This window comes from Suricata suricatta, chromosome 17 (assembly GCF_006229205.1).
Source record: "Suricata suricatta isolate VVHF042 chromosome 17, meerkat_22Aug2017_6uvM2_HiC, whole genome shotgun sequence".
Taxonomy (NCBI): Eukaryota; Metazoa; Chordata; class Mammalia; order Carnivora; family Herpestidae; genus Suricata; species Suricata suricatta.
The window spans coordinates 58,522,498-58,541,300 of NC_043716.1; the positions used below are offsets into that span (position 1 = coordinate 58,522,498).

Genomic DNA, 18,803 nt, shown 5'->3' on the forward strand with positions numbered 1-18,803 from the left:
TTCTAGCTTTCACTCTCCTTTTATTTCAAAAGAACTGACATTCCACACGCAGACCAGTCAGCAGGCCCCAGTGTGCCTCCTCCTGGGCGTTTTCCACTGGTCCTTCCAATGATGACCATCTGCGCTGGGGGTGCTGCCTGTGGCCGGTGGTCTGGGTGCTGGGCGGGACAGGGCTGCTGCCCCAGCGGACGGCTCAGGCTCAGCCCCTTCCCTCAGGGGTCCTGACCCGAGTGCGGGCTGGGGCCAGTGCCGGCTGCTTCCCTGAGGTCCTGCACCAAAGCCTGCAGCCGCCGCAAGCTGGGCCTCGCGTTCTCCTCCAGCCACTCTTCCACAGCGTCCGGGTAGAAGACACGATGCAGGGCGGCCTCCAGCTCCTGCACCAAGGTGCTCCACCTGGCCAGGAGGCTGAGGACCACAGCCGGTGGTGAGCTGGGCACCTCTGGGTGACAACCCACAGCCTGTGCACTATATTCACATTCCCAACCACCCTACAGGTTGGTACGGTTCTGTGCCTCAGTTTACCCGTCCCTAAACCAAGGCTATTAGTGCCCACCTCACCGGGTTGTTGGGGATAAATGGGTGACTGCCCCATTTTCACATCTGAAACTGGAATGCTACCGCAATGCCCTGGCTCACAGGGCTTCTCTTTATGACAGCATCTTACCCTCTGTGGACACTGCATTGGCCTCAGCTCAGTGCTGCGAGCCAGGAGAGCACCGGGGGCCCAGCAAGAGGGGGGCTGGCTGGCTAGGACCCTCTCCCCACAGTGCCGGGGGACTGGGATGCATGCGGCAGCAGGAAGGCCAGGACTGGTCCCCAGCAGGTCTGGCTCCCTGATGAGCCCTGGACCCTGCCTGGGGCATTCAGTGCCCTAGCCTCTCTAACTCAAAGCACAGCAGAGTCAGCGAAGCCCATTCACCTTGGAATTCACAGCTGTGATGCCTACAAAGCTCATCTTAGTTCAAAGCCAGTAGCCACAGAAAGCTGTCATCAGGCGGCAGAGAACACACAGCCCTGGGAGTGGGCACCGCCGGGAGCGGGGAGGCTACCTGAGCGCCTGAGGCTGGATGTGCTGGACCATGACCGGGTGGATGAGCTTCCGCCTGCGGTGGTAGGGGCTGAACCAGCCGGTCACGTACCTGCGGGCAGACCCGCACAGGCAGACCCACTGTGGCTAACGGCTCGGCCTCAGGGGGGCTGTAATGTAATACTTTTAAAACAACTTAGGAGTCTGGTAGACATTTTAGACAGCTGCTTCTCCCCAGAAAGTCTTCGTGCAGGATGGGCCACCCTCACCCTGGCCCGTGGGCAGTGCTCACCTGTCCCTCTCCAGCAGTGCATCCACGGAGCTGCGCAGGTGGAGGGTGACGTGTGTGATGAGGGCCAGGATGTCGCTGCCAGGGAAGGAGCCAGCCCCCTCGCTGCATGGAGAGCCACCGTGCTGAGATGGGTCCACAGAATGTGAGCAGAGGGAGGGCTGGGGGTGGGCAGATTACCTCGTAAAATCAGTTATTTCTAGGCTCGAGATCCCGAGAAAGTTCTCCACTCTTGCTTTAATGTCTTCCACAAAGCCTCCTACAACCGACCACAGATGGAGGTGTTTGAAGGGGCCTCTGGAGGAGAGAGAGGCAGGGGCCCTGTGCCATGGTGCTGGCCTGGTGGCAGGCAAAGTGGCCAAGGAGGCCAAAGTGCAAGTGCCAGCCCCAAGGAGACCTCAGGGATGGGTGGGCCCACGGCTTCTTATTAAACACTTGAAAACAGGCTCAGTATGTTAGAAATGAGAACACAGAAGATCAAGAGCAGCAGTGCCACTCGGGAGACTGCTAGCTGTGCTGCCGGCACCCCCATGGTGTCCTGGATGCACACGGCAGCTGGCAGGTATGGTTTCTCATACATGGAGCAGCCCCCAGAGGGGCCTGCAGGTGCCACTGTGGGCCAGGCTCCTTGGCAGTGTGGGGGGACATATGCTGCCGGTGCAGGGGCAGCTGGGAGGGCAGGAGGCCGGTCCTATATCCACAGAGGGCAGAGGGCTCAGGGCTCCACGGAGAAGGAAGGCCGAAGCCAGCACCCAGTGTGGACGTGGGTGTCCTCTGGGGTGTCCCTGCACCTTCCTCTCAACGGTTCACAACTAACGCTTCAGAAGGCATCGAGTAGAGCAGAGGGTCAGTGTCTGTGCTTTTCCTGCCGCAGGCAGCCTGCACATGAGGGGAGCCAGGCCCTGCTTTCCCCAATGCCTCCCTCGCCTTTCTGCACCAGCAGTCCTGTGGTTCAGGTGCACACGGTTCCCTGCCCCCTGTGAGTCCTCGTCTCTGCCAAAGTAGGGAGTGCTGGAGCCAGCACTGGGCACTCGGTGAATTTAGGCAGTGAAGGCAGAGTCATTTTCTGTACCTCACCCATGGTGAGGTCCTTCACAGGCTCTGTGTCTGGGGGCAGCAGGGCGGGGGTGAGGTGGCTGAGCCTCCCTCTGCTGGTGTGAAACACCACAGTCCAGACCCCAAGGAGACACAGTTGGCATCAGGCACTCTCTGCTCTGTGCCTCCTGCCCTCCTGCCACCTAGGAGGAGCAGGGGATCGTACCGTGTAGGAGCAACTGCAGACAGATGGCCAGGGACGGGATTCCCACAGGCAGCAACTCGCACAGGACGGAGAAGTGGTCATACCTAAGTACAAGGGAGAAGGGTGCTCAGCTCCTGCTTGCACACTATCCCCTGCACATGGGACAGGGTTGGCTGCTGCCTCTGGAGACCTCCCACCCAGGAGGCCCTGACTGGGGCTTAACACTCTCCAGGGGCCCACAGTGCCTGCCCTCCCAGGCTCGGCCAGGACCAGGGGTTCACATGCAGCTCCACTTTTGAAATGAGGTGAAATCCCCAAAGAGCCAAAATCTGTCCCCATGCCTGCTATATGCAAGACAAGTCACGTGGCCCCTGGAGGTGGGGCTGCCCATGGTGCAGAGTGGCCTCTCTGCAGAGTCTGGGGGACAGCCGTCGGGGGTGCAAGGTGCCCAGGCTACTCCCCTCTGCCTGAGGCCCAGACTGGACGGGCCAAGGAGGGTGGTCTGTCCCAGGTAGCAGCGCTCCTTCGACCCTCCCGGGAGGTCAGCCCAAAAGCTCCCCCAGGGCCTGTGCAGCCTCACCTCTGCCAGCCGGTCAGGACGATGCCCTGCAGCATGTCCGCAGGCACGCTGGCTGCCACCTGCAGCCACTGTACATTGTTCCTGAGGTGGTGCTCGATGGGGGTCAGGGCCTGGCTCGCCCCCGTGGCCCCCTTGAAGGCACTGGCAGCCCACAGCCGGAGAAAACCACACTTCCGGTACTTTTCCATGAGAAGGCCTAAGCGAGAAAGTGAGGGGTGTGACTGGCCCAGGTCCCAAGGAGCTGTGGTTGCCGAGCCAAGACACTATACTTGTCCAGACGAGAAACTGGGAGGAGCCCACAACTGGACAGGCTTACATCTCAGTGAGAGAAGAAATGCTGGGAAAATACCAGAGAGCAGGCTATCCTGGCATGAGCCACGACAGGATTTGTGCCAGGGGGCTCCCAGGGCTCATGTGGGGAGGGGCCTGAGGGAAAGCTGAGGCAGTTCGAGGGATTCTGGTGAACCACGTGCCCGAGGACCCCAAGTGTCCCCAGCTGGGCTGCCAGGGCTCCAGGGTCTCAGAGGCTGCAGCCAGGTTACTGACCTTTGCCGTGGATGTCCAGATCGGCCCCGTAGTCCCAGAGCACGGGCTCTACCAGCTGTGGCACCCCTGATGCTGGGGGTGGAGAGAGGCTGTGAGCTGAGGCCTGTCTGGACACATCCCTGCAGCCCACAGTCCTGGCATCACAGTGGAGCACAGGCTCTCTTGTTTCGGGAGCGTGGGTTTTAAGAACAGACTCGAAACAGCTGAGTTTTTGACAGTAAATGTCGCAACCATGAAGCTGGCCAGCTTCGGAAATGACAGGACTCTGGGAGTTTTGTAAACAGTGAGCCCAAGTCTGGGCATCCCAGAACCTCCTACGAGGGGGAAAGGCTCTGTCTGCACGTGACGGTGGGGGCGCAGGCTCAGTGCAGTAGGAACACATTGCTACGTGGATTAATTCTAATTAATCCTAGTGAGAACCCGAGTAGCCACATCTGGGGAGGGGCTACCATGGACACACCCCTAGCCCTACAGAAGCAGGGGGCAGCGGCCAGGGCCATGAGTGGAACACAGGGTGGGTCTCTGTCTCATCCCAGAGCCTGGGCCGTGGCCCCCGCAGGGCTGGCAACAGGGTTGTGTGGGGCTGAGGAGGTCAGAGGCATCCGACACGCAAGGCCCAGTGGGACCTTTTGCCCTCGTCCTCGTCCCCCATTAGAGCCCCATGGCTGTTCTCTGTTCAAATTCATCCCTTTGTATGCCTATAATACTAAAATGCCTTCCGGGGGAATGACACTTGGGTATAAGAAAGTCTAGAATGTGGCTCTAGGAGGTTGAGAAGTGCTGGAGAGAGCGCTTCGGGGCAGGGGTCCCACAGTGCTCCCCCCGCCCCCAGCAGCCGGGGTCCTGGGAGCCCCTGGCCTGGGGCACGCGCCTGCAGACCTGAGAGTTGGTCCTCAGGGATGGCCCGCAGCATGTCGTCCCACACCAGTGGCGTTGTAGTGGGGTGCCGGGCCAGCACATGGCAGGCCACGGCCTTCATGTGGGACAGACAGAGTCTTGCTTTGGTGTTATGTTCCTGTTGCAGCCACCGCCTTGAGGTCTCACCCTCTCCAAGGTAATACACCTGGAAGGAAACACCTCCAGTCTGCCTCTGGATTGCCTGGCCTCACACAAACACATCTGGGCCAGACCGCGCTCATGCCGTGTCTGACGGGCTCTCAGGCAGCTGCGTGTGGGGAGGGGCTGGTGAAGGGGGCTCTCCTTCTTCACCGAGACCTAACTTCCACTCAAGATTTCCTCTGCACGTTCACAGCAGCCTGGGGCAGAGATAACCTGAGTGTCTGCCAGCCAACGAGTATATAAGGAACATAGGGGCTGGCTCTGCCCCTGCTGGGGGTGAGGACAGCACGGCCATCTCAGGCCACAGCCCATCCCTCGTCCGGCTCCATGGCTCTGCCCACAGAGGTCACAGGTCAGCTGGAAGGGATGCCCTCACTTTATCCTTCATCCTTTGGTACGTGGACTATTTTTGTATGTAAAAGAATCACCCACAAGGTGGGACCAGGAGCAGGGGCTCAGGCGGAAGAAGCATCAAAAGACCCACCTCGTCGCAGCCGACGTGGAGCCACCGGGCGCCCGGGTGCAGCTCCATGACCTGGCTGATCATGGCTCCCACCAGAGCCAGGGACTCTGCCTCGTGGGGGTTCAGGGTGTTAGGGAAAAGTGCCACTTCTCGGAGGTGAGCGAGAGCCTCATGCTTCAGCACAAACTGTGGAGAGATGACAGGAGGTGACAGACGCTGGCCACCCTGCGGAGTCACAGGCAGGGCCTGCTCCAGGTCCCCAACAGGGCACTGGCAGGCCAGGCGGAGCCCCTCTTTCCACCCAGTCTACGTGGGCCAGGGGAAGAACTCAAGAGTCAGGTTGCATAGGCTACTCAGTACGGTGCCGGGCAGACGTCGGCACACCCTTCCCCAAGTGCAGGAAAGAAACAGGTCAAAACAGCCATTTCAGGGCTCTGGACGCGAGCCAAAGCTGAATAGACCTAGACGTGTCTGTCTCAACAGCTGCGAGTGCTGTGGTAAGAACAGTCTGCGGCCGCCCCTAACCTCCCGGGCTGGCTGTGCACAGACCTCCTCGGGTCACCGTCCATGAACGCAGCAAACTCTCCCACACTCTGTGGTCCTCCTGGGGGCGGGCTATCACCAACCAGAAACGTGATGCGTGACTGTAGAAACGAGGGCCGCACACACACGTGGCCAAGGCAGGGGGCTGGCGGAACCCCCAGAGCTCCAGCCCCTGCAGCACAAGGCGGGTCCTGACAGCTCAAGCTATCACCGCTGCCTGACACCAGCCAGAAAGTCAGAGGGGTGGTCCCTAGGAAGCCAGGCCAAAAATACACGTTAAGTTAGAATAAAAAACTATGGGGCACCTGGGTGGCTCAGTCAGTTAAGTGTCTGACTTTGGCTCAGGTGATGACCTTATAGTTTGTGAGTTCAAGCCCCACGTCAGGCTCTGTGCTGACAGCTCAGAGCCTGGAACCTGGTTCAGATTCTGTGTCTCCCTCTCTCTCTGCCCCTCCCCCGCTCATGTTCTGTTTCTCTCTCAAAAATAAACAAACATAAACAAACAAACAAACACCGAAAAACAACAGAGGCATCAGTAACCACAGAGCCAGAGAGCCAGGCCCTGCAGATTAAATCCAGACAATTTACAACCACTTACAGGGGGAAAAGTCAGATTCTCTATAACATTATCTGAAACATCCAATTTTCAAGCAAAAATCATGAGATGTGCAAATAAACTAGAAAGTGGAACCCAGACTCAGGGAAAAAGCCAACTGAGAGAAACGAATACTGGTGTGGGCCCAGATGTCAGATTTATCAATTACTTTAAGAAACCATTATGAAAATGTTCCCAGAATTAATCTATAATAATGAAAAATGAAAATCCATCCCATGGGCTCCACAGAAGATGTGAAATGTCAGAAGAAACAGGGACTGGGAGGACAGACCAACAGGGATTCCTCAAGCTCAACAACAGAGAGAAACGGTGGGGAGAATGAAGAGACTCAGAGGCCCGTGCGATGGCGTCAGGCGCACTAACGCATGTGTGAAAGGAGCCCTGGTGGAGGGGAGAGAAGGGACACAGAAATACTTGAGGACATGGCCCAAAACTTCACAAAAGTGATGAAAATAATTTACAGTTCCAAGTAGCCCAGCAAACTCCAAGCAGGATAAATGCAAAGAAACCCAGACCTAGCAGTCCTAACCCATCTGCTACAGTAGGGAAAATGTAAACAGGAAGTATTGGAGCATCAAGAAAAGAAAAACTTAGGGAAATAACAACATAAGGAAAGGCTGGCATAGCCTGTTCACAGATTGGAAAACTCAACAGAGTAGAGGTAATTCCCCCCACCAAGTTCACTTACAGATTTAATACAATTTCAGTAAAAATCCCAGCAAGGTTTCTTACAGGCATACAGATAAACTTAGTCTAACACATATATGGAGAAGCATGAGGAGGGGCCTGGGTGGCTCGGTCAGTTGAGCATCCAACTCTTGGTTTGAGCTCAGGCCACGATCTCATGGTTGGTGGGATCAATCCCCACGTTGAGCTCTGCTGGCAGCAGCGTGGAGCCTTCTGGGGATTCTCTTTCTGCCCCTCCCCCACCTGCTCTTTCTCAAAATAAATAAACATTTTTTAAGAATAAAATACATATGGAGAAGCAAAGCAACTCTGAGAAAGAAGAATAAAATTGGAGGAATCTTGTTACCTGATTTTATGTACGACACAATAGGTCTACAATCATCAAATTGAGGTGGTCTCGACAAAGCGACAGATGCGTGGATCAGCAAAAGAGGATGGTTCAGAAAAGGCCCACAAACAACGTCGACGGGTTTTTGACACAGGTACCAAGATAATTCTAAATTCCAAATTCTGAAGAAAGGATAATCCTTCACTTGGTGGTGTCAGCGTGACCAGCCGTCTGTGTCACAGGGTCACGTGCTAGGTGCAAAAAACAGTGAGCCTCACCCTACACCTCACGCCTTACACAAGAATTAACTCAATACGGACCATAACAGCAAGTGAAAAGTGTGCAAATGTTGAATTTTAGAAGGAAACAGGAAAAAACTTCATGACCTAGTGATTGGCAGGATTCTTAGAAATGACACCAAAAGTACGAGCCATCAGGGCAAAACTGAGAAGCTGGACCCATCAAAATTAAGAGACTTTTGCTCTTTGAGACAGACACACTAGGACATGGAGACAAAGTACAGATTGGGGGAACATAACTTGCAAATCACACATCGAACAACAGATTTGTATCCCGAATGTCCAGAGAATGTTAAAAACTCAACAGTTCAGAGAATGTGCAAATACTTGTACAGTTATGTCACAAAGACGATGTCCCGATGGCACATAAACACAGGGAAAGGTCCTCCTCCAGGAGGAACCAGCCCAAGGACAACTTAACTTCGGACTTGTGGCCTCCGGCACAGAGAGAGCACGCTTCCGTCCTCTTAAGTCGCCTGGGGCCCCGGCAGCAAATGCACTGAGAGCCCCTTGAGGAGTGGGGTGGAGGGCCAGCCTGTGCTCTGGAATGACTGGGGGAAAAGGGCAGAGGGCACTGCTGGGGCCCTGGGAGCAGGCCAGGCAGTAGTTCCCACAAGGGTGGACACAGGGGTAGTGGGGGCCGACTCAAGAGCCTGAGTAGCAAAAGCACATGATGGCCTGAAGTGCAGGGGTGTGAGGGGTGCTGAGCAGGGCAGAGGAGACTGGGTCTGGGGGTCACGGAGGCAGGCGTGGACACTGCATTGTCTAGAGTGCGTGTGAGGTGAGGAGGGAGGGTTTCGAGAGGAGCTGTGGGGACGCCACATCCTGCGGCAGCTACAGGACAGCATGCTGCTGGCAGGAGCAGTGTCACAGCCCGAAGTGGGGGGCCGGGACAGCATGGGGTCTGGGAGGGAGCAGCTGGGGCCACACAAAGCCCGAGGGCAAGTAAGAGGGACTAGAACCCTTTGCTGCATTTAGTGACTTGGAGGACAGTGGGGCTGTGCAGATGCTCTGTGGGCCGTGGCCCCTAGTGGCAGGAAGACAGGAGCACAGAGAGCACATCAGGGAGCCTCAGGCAGGAAGGCCAGAGGCCTGGGCGGGGGAGACACTGGCACTCAGTGCGGGAAGGGAAGGGCTGCCCAAGGTCTAGCACGTGCATCTGTTTAGAAGGAAAAAATGGAACCTGTAGCCACTAAGTGTTTAATTTGTTTTTCATTCTTGATACAGATATGAAAAATATTTCCAAAGATCACACAAGAGCTTTGGGAAATATTTTCTGTATTGAATGATGACTATAAGTCAAAAAGCAAAAAACTCAGCCCTCAAGGCTCCATGGGAATCAAGCATCCCCACGGGCTCTTTCCCACCATTCCTTGGACAAAGTTGCCTTGATCTAAAGCTCTGTGTTCTCTGGTCATTTGCAGGGCAGGGGCTTCCAAGAGAGCTGCTCCATGCCTGTGTACCCCCTAGCCCCATACCTGGGTACCAGGTAACCTGTGTTCTTGCTACTTACCTCCATGTGTCCAAATGTCTGCACCAATGGAATGACCTCTAGCTCATTCAGTGTAGCCAGATGCAGGATCTCTTTGATTTCAGGGGGGCTAGAGAGACAAAGATAACCAGAGAGGTTCACACCACATCCTGTTCACACTCCACCTCTTATTCACACCACCACCACCTAGTCACACACCAGCTCTTATTCACTCCATGTCCTGTTCACACTCCGCCCATGCTTGCTCCACCTCCTGTTCACACTCCTGCCCCTGCTCACTCCATCTCCTGTTCACACTCCCACCCCAGCTCACACCACCGCCTGTTCACACAAGAGCTCCCATTCACACTCCTGCTCTTATTCACACCACCTCCTGTTCACACTCTAGCCCATGCTCACACACTCATGTTCCTGTTTATATTCCCTCTCCCCTGTGAGGCTTCAGGGGGACTTTCCTGGGGAAGCTAGTATGGTCACTGTCCCAAAAAGTACAAAAGATATGCCTAAGGTTTCAGAGAGGGCTCCCACTCTACAATTTTGGAACATAATGTTCCAATATGTTCTCAAATAACAATTTGCTTTTCACCTGCTATTCTTACCCAAACTATAAGAAGCAAGCCATTTTACAAGAAACTAGGAGTTCTATTCTAGAGCAGGGATGGGACGTGGGCTGGCGGACAAATCTGCCTGCCTGTTTTCATGCATCCCATGACCTAAGAGTGGTTTCTGTAGTTTAAAGTGGTTGAGAAAAATCAAAAGAAGAATAATATTGTAAGACATGTAAAAATTATGTGAAATTCATGGTTCAGTGCCCACAAGTAAAGATTTATTGGAACACAGCCATGCTCACCCATTTATGTTATCATCCATGGCTGTCTGCTTGTGCCCCACAAATAGCTGTAACACAGACCAGGTGGACTGCACAGCCTAAAATATTGACTGTTGGCCCTTTATAGAAGAGCTGGCGACCCCTTTAATAGAGGAAAGAAAAAAGAGCCTGAAGGTTGCAGTGGAGAGACTCAGCCCGGTGGGGGTTAGCGTCCATCCGTGAACACAGCTGAGGGCAAGAATGTTCCAGGTGGTGAGGGCAGCACTCGGGAAGGGCTGGCTGCCCACCGCGTTACCAGTTGTCATTCATCAAGTTATCTCAAAAAGAAAGTGATTTCTGTATGTGTTTGAACCATTTCTTAATCAGTTCTATGGATCTACTGCTTTTAAGTAGACCTTTTTCAAGCTTCACAGGTACCCCAGCACTTTTTCCACTTAGAAAAACAAACCAAATGAACAAAAGGTGTTCATTTTACAAGGAGAAACAAGTAGTGTAAAAAGACACCTCACTGCAATATTAACACTCTGGACACGCACATGGGGCACGGACATTTTGGGCAGTTCTGACATCCAGCCAAACCTCCCTCCAGAACACTGGGGTGCTTCAGAGCCCACCAGTGGGAGGTTTGCTTTTTCTCGCCCTTGTGAACACAGAGTATTAGAACTTTTTAAAAAGTTTTACCAATTGGATAGCCAAAATGGTGTTTCACTTGTTTTAAGTTACTTTATTACGATCATGTGCTTACTGGACATTTTAATTTCTTTTTGGGAGAACTGTCCGTTAATATCCTTTGCTCATTTTCCTTTTGGGTTGTTTTTGATTTACATGGATGCCATAACTCTAGAGCGCCTGGGTGGCTCAGTCCGTTTAGCGTCCAACTTTGGCTCAGGTCATGACCTCATGGTTTGGGAGTTTGAGCTCCACATTGGGCTATTTTCTGGCAGCACAGAGCCTGCCTCAGATCCTCTGTCTCCCTCTCTCTCAAAAATGAACATTAAAAAAAAATAATAAAATGGACACCATAACGCTAAAGCCCAGCAAGGTGTACCCACAACCGCATATCTGCTTTTATGGATTCTGACCCCTCCCCTTTAATCTTTGCCTTCCCAATGAGGGGCACAACTATGGCCTTAAAGAGCAGCATCCCCTTCCCTGTCCTCACCTCCCCTAATCCTCCACCCTCTCCCTAAATGTTTCCAAATTCTCTTCAGTGAATGTGTTTTATTTTCGTAACTAAGACATGAGTTTAAAAGTCAGAAGCGGCTGCCCCACCACTGCCAACCCCTTGCCTGCCCTGCCCACACCTCCGGGCAGCCCCACACAGCCACTTCCTCTGTGGCTGGGGATACCTGTATGCGTGCTTGGCCCTCAGCAGCCTCAGGTGGCCCTCGTAGGGAAACATGTCTTCATACTCAAGGAGCAGCCCATTGGCGCCCAGGGCATGGAACAAAGGAAAGACCTGGGGGAACAGGGATGCTGTGAGGAAGCAACTATCTGAAGGAAGGTGACAGACGTGCCATGTGCGGTCTGACTTCCTGCCTGTAGACATGGGTTATACTTGACACTCACATTTTTCCTGGAAACGTTTAACCAGAATGCATGCTTTGTATTACACCAAATCAAACTCTACCACAGCAAGGCTTCACTGGACACAGAGCAGCTCAACCTGCGGACAGCGAGGGGCTGAGGGCGTGGCAGGAGATGGTTCCCACCTCCTCCTCTACCTTTATTTCAAAGGGTATGAATTCCTATCCTCAAGGATTTTCAGGACTAGTTCACGTCTACCATACACAGAACTGAGATATCCTTCTGGTCCTAGGTCAAGGGTGGGGTGGAAAAGAACAAATTGGGGCACTACTGGAGGGATCCTGCAGTTATCTGAAATAGCAGTCCCTCCTGGGGTGACGGTCACTGCAGGTTTCACAAGATTGTAACACTCCTGTTGATGTGTCTATCAAGCTTTCTTTCTCCACAAGTGTGGGGACATTTGGATGCAGCTGGGAGGAAGGAGGAAAGGAACCGGGGCTAAAACTTAACTGTAGAAAGTTCATAATCAGTAGTTGACTCCGGATTACAAAGAGAGGCAGACAGACTGTGGAAAGGAAAGAGCTACGCAACTCAGGCATGTGGATACGAAACATAACAGTCTCAGTATTTTCCATTTCCCCCAGCATCTTTGCTTCCAGTTTCCTTCTTAGTGTGCTGTGGGCATCTGATCACTGCAGCCACCTGACCATCGGGGTGGGTGGTGATCCTCTGTGTTGTGAGTGGTGGGGAGGCTGTGGGGTCGGGTGGCCCAGGTGTCCCCAGCGCACACTCCGTCCAGCACCGGCACAGGGCTGGGGTGAAGGGCTTCGCTGTAAGTTGCACAAGAATGCACACATGGGGCATACCAGGCCCCTGCGTCTGCCATCAAGACTCAAAATCATTTCACCGAATCTCCACTTTTCTAACTGGAGTGTTTCTAAGCAAATCCCAGACAACACAACTCTTCACCTGAAAACACTTCAGCATGTATATCCGACAAAGACTTTTCACAGAAGCATCACCACACCGTTATGCCACCGAACCAAACCATTCTTTAATATCTCCCAGTTTAGACCTTCCTGTGTCTAGAATCTTTTTGCACGTGGCTTCACTGAGCCCAGTCAACACCCACACTGCACTGCTTGAACAGATTTTTTAAAGCTTCTCTGATTTTTAACGGTACCCTTTGTTTTTTTTTAATTTGAATCTTATTTGTTGAGGAAATGGAGTCCCTTATTTTGCATGATTTCCCAAATTTTGGATTTGATGGATGGTATTCTTAAGATGTCCTTTAGTGTGTTTGCTATTTCCTGTTCTTGTGTATGCTGGTGGTTAGACATGAAGGTGAGGTTAGATCCAGGTTTCATTCTTTTGGCAAAGTGCTTCATAGAAGTTTCTAGAAGTCACAAATCTGGCTGCTCCACTGGAGTGATGTCAGGCAGATCAGTGGGTTCAGGGGCATCAGCAAGACCCATGCCTTGAACTTCTGCCCAGTGGTTTCAACCACCACTGACATTACCTAGTGCGTACCGAAGGAACCGTGAGGTGGTGACTTTCCTATTATGTCATTCCTCATGTCACATGGCTGGAACACTGCCCTTAAGGCAGCATTTTCTCTCAGCAATTATTTGGTGACTCCAGCCCTGACGCTGATGCAGTTGGTGGTTCTTCTTCAGTAGGTTCTCCTGGATGTTTACGATAGCTGGTCTGTAGCTTTCATACCATGAAGACCACTTCGGTTGGATACAATGTCTTGAGTCATGTTTGATTTTCCTAAGTATCTTAAATATGTTCCTTCCTTGTCTTCTGTCATAAAATGTTGCTGTCAAATATCTGATGCCAACTGGATTTTCCTTCCCTCATATAGAACGTGGGCCTTTTTCCTGTGTGCCCAAAGGAGTTGTTCATTTTCATTTTCTTTAGTCTGATATGTTTACCAAAAGATGCCTTAGTGTCTATCATCCTAGGTGTACGGTGTGCCCTTTCCACATGCAGACCCAAGTATTCTTTAAGTTCACAAAAGCATTTTTGAATTACAGTTTCTGAGCATTTGTCCTACAGCACTGCTTTGGTTCCCTTCTCTGAGGACTGTTGAGCATGGCTACAATACAGCATCTTCCTTATCAGAAGGTGGTGTCTATCCCCAGTGGTGAATCTGGGCTGACTCAGACTTGCTTTACCAAGAGTCACACTAGGCCCAGGATGGCTTGCAATTCTGGCGCCTAAACACTGCCCTGTGACCACCGTGCAGATGGCCTCTGTGAGGCCAGGCACCCACGTGGAGGAGGAGAAACGAGGGGTCCAGCGGACAGCCAGCACTAACTGCTGGACGTGTAAGGCATGTGGGACGGTCTGGCATTCCTAGTTCTCAGGGGACTGCGAACACAGGAGGGAGCCCTGGGTGGACCAGCAGAGCTGTCCACCAGCCCACGGACACGTAAGGAATGATGACTTGCCTGTGAAGCCTCCAAGTTCGGGGAAGGCGGCCCCCCAGTGGCAGGGTATGGCAGCAGGGGCTCCAGCTGAGGGGACTTGGGCCTTCTTTGCTTATCTTCCGTATTTATCAATTTGTCACAACTCTTTTTATCTCTTCACGTGTGACATCTTCTGTTTCCTTATTTAATTCCCAAGAGTACACTTTCTATGGTGTCTGCTCACTTCTGTTCTTCCAGTTCAGTCTCTGTTTCTAACTTTGTTTTCTCTATAACTCATTCCTGAGCCTGGTAAGCAGTTGCTCCACTCCCTTCTGTCTGGCTGTCAGTTGCTGGGCTTTTCTACCTCTGATTTACACTGTTTACTCATAGCTTCTATCATTTTCTTAATATCTTTTACCTCACTTTAAAATATTACATACAGCTTCATCTGCTTTGTGGTTGCATCTTCCTGGTGCACGTTTGTCATTACAGTGTTACCGAGATCACAATTCTCTTTTTTCTTTTAATGCCTTTGTAGGATATTTAACTACAATTCTTTTCTGCTACTCATGTTTTTATTTAAAGAAAAATATTTTTTTAATTTGAGAGAGAGAGAGAGAGTGAGCACGAGCAAGGGAGAGGGGCAGAGGGAGAAAATGAAAGAACCTTAAGCATCCTCCATGTTCAGCGCAGAGCCCGACACAGGGCTCAATCCCAGAATCCTGGGATCATGACCTGAGCTGAAATCAATAGTCAGATGCTGACCCGACTGAGCCACCCAGGTACTCCACTGCTACTCATGTTTAAATTAAATGTGTTTTCTTATATTTTAAGAACAGTTTCTTTTTTTTAATCTTTTTTTTTTAAAGTTTATTTTGAGAGAGACAGTGTAAGTGGGGGAGGGGCAGAGAGAGGGAGAGAGAGAGAATCCCAAGCAGGCTCCATGCCATTAGCATGGAGCCCAATGCAGGGCTCGAACTCACAAACCATGAGGTCATGACCTGAACCAAAACCAAGAGTCAGATGCTTAACAACCTGAGGGCCCCAGGCGCCCCTAAGAGCAGGTTCTTGTCTGAGGGTGGGTCCAGGGCTCCCATTCTGGTTACAAGAATTAGGAGTTCTAGGCTCCATGTAGCCACTTCTATAGCGCTTGGTCTCTGCATCCCTTCGCCAGGTGTAGGAATCTTTTCTGTTCCACTTTCAATGTTCCTGCCCAGCTCACTATGGATTCTCTTCCCAACACTGTGTCTTTGATATGGGGCTCTGTCTTTCTAGAAGTTTCTCAAAGGTATTTCTGAGAGCCTTGGGCCTCTCCAGCATCTTCTGAGTCTTTCTGCACTCACTCTCAAGTTACAGCCAGTGAAACCTCTCCTGAGTTCCTCTCTCACGAAGCACTTGTACTTGCGGGGCAATTTTCTGGCTTCTCTGGTCTTGGCCCTGTCAGAATTTCTTCCTCAGTCCTCCATCACCACCTGCCTGCTTACTGACCCGACATGGGTGTTATGCTGTTTGAGGTTCAGCTACCCCACTTGTGTTTTGGGATTCATGGGGACACCTCACACCTACTTTTGTTGAAGAAGGTATTAATTTTCTAGGGTTACTGTAACAAATTACCACAAACTGGGTGGCTTAATGCAATGGGAATTTAATCTCTCCAAGTTCTAGGAGTCAGAAATAAAAAATCAAGGTGTGGGCAGGGTGGTGCCCTCTCTGAAGGCTCTAAGGAGGAAGAACCCTTCCTTGTCTCTTCCAGCTTCTGGAGTCTCTGGCAGTCCTGGCATTCCTTGGCTTGTAGATGCATCCCTCTGATCTCTGTCTCTATCTTCACAGCGTGTCTGGCGTCTACATTTCTCTCTTCTTTTAAGAACATCACTCACTGGATTAGGGCCACCCCACCCCAGCATGGCCTCATCTTACCGTCAATTATAACTGCAAAGACCCTATTTCCAAATGTGGTCACACTCACAGGTATGAGTGGTTAGGATTTGAACGTACCTTTTGGGGGGGACACAATTCAGCCCACAGCAAAGAGGTCTTTTGTTGCCCCACCCCCCGCCTCCTTTTGCTCTCCTAGTTGCTCAGTTTTACAAAGGGATTTGGGGAAAACTCAAAACCTATGGTGCTGCCAACATCATGGCGCAGCCTAGAACCCTGTGGTTGTGCTCTCAGCACACATTTCTACAGAACACTCTTCACTACATTGAAGACCAAAGCCAAGGCAAGGGAGAGTGACTAGAGGGAAAGGGACTCTCACCTCGGAGAGGTAGGAGACCTTTGGTGGAGCTCCTTTAAGGTCCAGATGAACTAATCGCATCTTAAACGGTGAAGAACCTGACATTTCACTATTTGTCATGAAGTCATATGACAAAAATCTCTGGTCTGGGCACTTCTTCCTAGTGGAGAAATTCAAAGTTAGGAATGGGCAGAGGCTCCTTCTTGCCCTTGCCCCTGTACTTTGTGTTTGCATTCTGACATGCCCTGGTTTGCTCTATCTACTCAGAGTAAAGTCATTTTACCAACATGAAAATGAATCAAGAAATCTACCTCATGTTCAAATAAAGGGACCCCTGCCACTTGATTGTGGTCTGCCTCTAAGATAGGACAGCACTGGTTTCCTTACAAGACGGCTATGAGCTGTCATAACACAAGTGACCACGAATTAATTTTGTTTCAAAGATTGTTTTAAGCTGTACGTACCATGCCAGGGAAAACAGGCAGGTATGTCTAAACATTTCTCAGGCCCTATAGTAGGATGTTTCTGTAGAAAACTTATCCTCAGTTTTATTTTACTTTGAAGAGCCTTAAAAATAATTTTTCTAGAGCCCAAGTAAACTTGGTTATATGGAGGAAGAAACTGTAAAATTTAAGTCTCAGAGAAAACTGTCTAGGACTTAAAATACCCCATGGATAATTTGTAAAGTGGATGAACCACAGTATATTAGGCTGATTCATTCACATTAAAGTACAGGAAGATAGTGAAGTTGTTGGGAAAAACTGAAATCTTTTTCCTGTTATTACAACAGCACAAAAGATTAGATGCAACATGTGAAAGAACATCTTTGCATATTGGTCATTTTTACAGTTCAGCAATTCAAACTACCCATTTGGTGCAAGGATTCATAAAACCCTGAGCTTAAGAAATCTATTACAGGGGCGCCTGGGTGGCTCAGTTGGTTAAACGTCCGGCTTTGGCTCAGGTCATGATCTCACGGTTCGTGGGTTTGAGCTCTGCATCAGGCTCTGTGTGACAGCTCGGAGCCTGGAGCCTGCTTCAGATTCTATCTCTCTCTCTCTCTCCGACCCTCCCCTGCTTGCGCTGTCTCTCTTTGTCTCTCAAAAAAAAAAAAAAAAAAACCCACATAAAAAAATCTATTATAAAGCAGGTAGAATAAAATAGATGCAACAGAAACCCGTTTGAATTTTTTAAAAAAGAAATTATATTCAAAACAATCTCAATGACAAAATCTTTGAGGCAATTACCTAAGTTACCAGTTGCCAGGGAATGAGTTTTGTGAACAAGCATTCTGAAAACTGCTTTTAAAGTTGAATTATTTAAAATCATACAAACCAAATCTATTTTCCAGGGAACACACTTAAACACTGCCAGGCTGAGGAGTGTGCACTGGTGCTGGGCAGACCCCCCACGGCCTAGAGAAACCCAGCTCCTGCCCCTGCAACGCCGAGGTAACCGAGTGCAGACCGCTCACCTGAGACAGATGCGGCGTTTAGCGTGAAGTCTCTGCAAAATCTAAGGGAAAAGAGCGGGAGAAGTCAGTGTTTCGTCTTGTGAAGCGTGTGCTACTCTCTTGGCTCCGAGTCCCTCCTGCATGAAGTCTACAGAAATGAGATTATTCCAAAGACAGAATGGGCAGAATGTCACTTGTCAGACTCACTGGTGGGTGTGCACCTGGCGCTGATGGCTGGCGGGTTAAGTCACCAAGAGCCCCTGAATGGCCCCCCGAGCTGCACTCTGCTCCCGTCTCGGGAGCGTCGGGCAGACCTCTCTCAGGCCAGGGGCGGTGTGAACATGCTCTTTTCCGGTGTCAGTAGGCTGCTCACCTTCTCCAGACTCAATCTCCACGAAAGAACCTCGCTGGTAACCGGGTTCTTCCGAATCAGGTGTGCCGACGGGGCTGCTTGAGATGCTGCTTCTCGTCCACGGGACCAGGGCTCTGTGGGGACACGGAAGGCTGCAAACCAGCAGGGCCTGGGGGGAGATACGCGTGTACTGAGCACCAGCTAGTCCCAGCACCCCCATGTGTGGCGCAGACCCCAGGGAAGGGGACGGAGACCCTGGGAGAAGGGCTGGAAGGTGCCTCCCCCGCCCCCTTCCCCGCCTCCTTAAGGGCTTGGAGACCAAGGGCGTAGAGATCCTCAAAAGGAGCCCTGTGACCCTGGCAGGAGGACCCTGAGACCCTGGGAGGAGGGTCCTGAGAGGGAGGGTGTCCAGAGACCCCGAGAAGAGGGCTTGAAGACCCCGGAGGAGGGCCCTGAAGAGAGGGTGCCCAAAGACCCCGAGAGAATGGCCCAGAGACGTCGAGAGAAAGGCTTGAAGATCTCTGAGAAGGGCCTGGAGACCCTGGTACGAGGGCGCGCAAGGCGGGCGAGGACGCACTGCAGCTTGCAGGCTCTGAGGCTCCGGGGGTTCGGAGGACCGAGAAGCGGGCGGGGAGCGCGGTTGGGTGGGGTGCCCTGCGAGGTGCGCGCCCAGGTCCGCGCTGCGCCCCGCCCTGCTCGGCGTTCGGCCTCCGATTGCTCGGGCCTGGTCACCAGGCTCGGGGTCGACGGCCGAGCGCGTCGCTCTGCGTCCCAGGCCGCGCCGGCTTCGCGCTTCCCCTCGCGGCTCTCGTCCCGGGCTCGGGGC

General features: G+C 51.9%; 2 protein-coding genes across 8 annotated transcripts in view; one reads left to right on the top strand and one right to left on the bottom strand.

Annotated features, from left to right (window-relative positions):
- HEXD (hexosaminidase D) lies at positions 1-18,774 on the bottom strand. Of its 7 annotated transcripts, none has more exons than XM_029926956.1 (15): positions 18,555-18,772; positions 17,999-18,111; positions 17,647-17,687; positions 16,194-16,332; positions 11,348-11,457; positions 9,191-9,278; positions 5,226-5,390; positions 4,562-4,745; positions 3,683-3,754; positions 3,137-3,332; positions 2,578-2,660; positions 1,497-1,575; positions 1,320-1,421; positions 1,050-1,197; positions 1-405 (listed from the first exon to the last, which is right to left on the bottom strand). In XM_029926956.1, exons 4-15 carry the CDS (start codon positions 16,290-16,292, stop codon positions 58-60), a joined length of 1,674 nt encoding a protein of 557 aa, XP_029782816.1. In that variant the 5' UTR covers positions 16,293-16,332; positions 17,647-17,687; positions 17,999-18,111; positions 18,555-18,772; the 3' UTR covers positions 1-57. The 7 variants fall into 7 exon arrangements, with proteins under 7 accessions (XP_029782816.1, XP_029782815.1, XP_029782817.1 ...); XM_029926955.1 differs by having other exon boundaries at positions 17,999-18,146; XM_029926958.1 differs by having other exon boundaries at positions 119-405; positions 1,050-1,139; positions 17,999-18,146.
- OGFOD3 (2-oxoglutarate and iron dependent oxygenase domain containing 3) overlaps positions 18,742-18,803 on the top strand; it is a 19,787-nt gene continuing 19,725 nt past the window's right edge. Inside the window, exon 1 of the mRNA XM_029926964.1 lies at positions 18,742-18,759. The gene's annotated coding sequence lies outside the window, so the exon portion shown is untranslated. The remainder of the gene's footprint in view (positions 18,760-18,803) is intronic.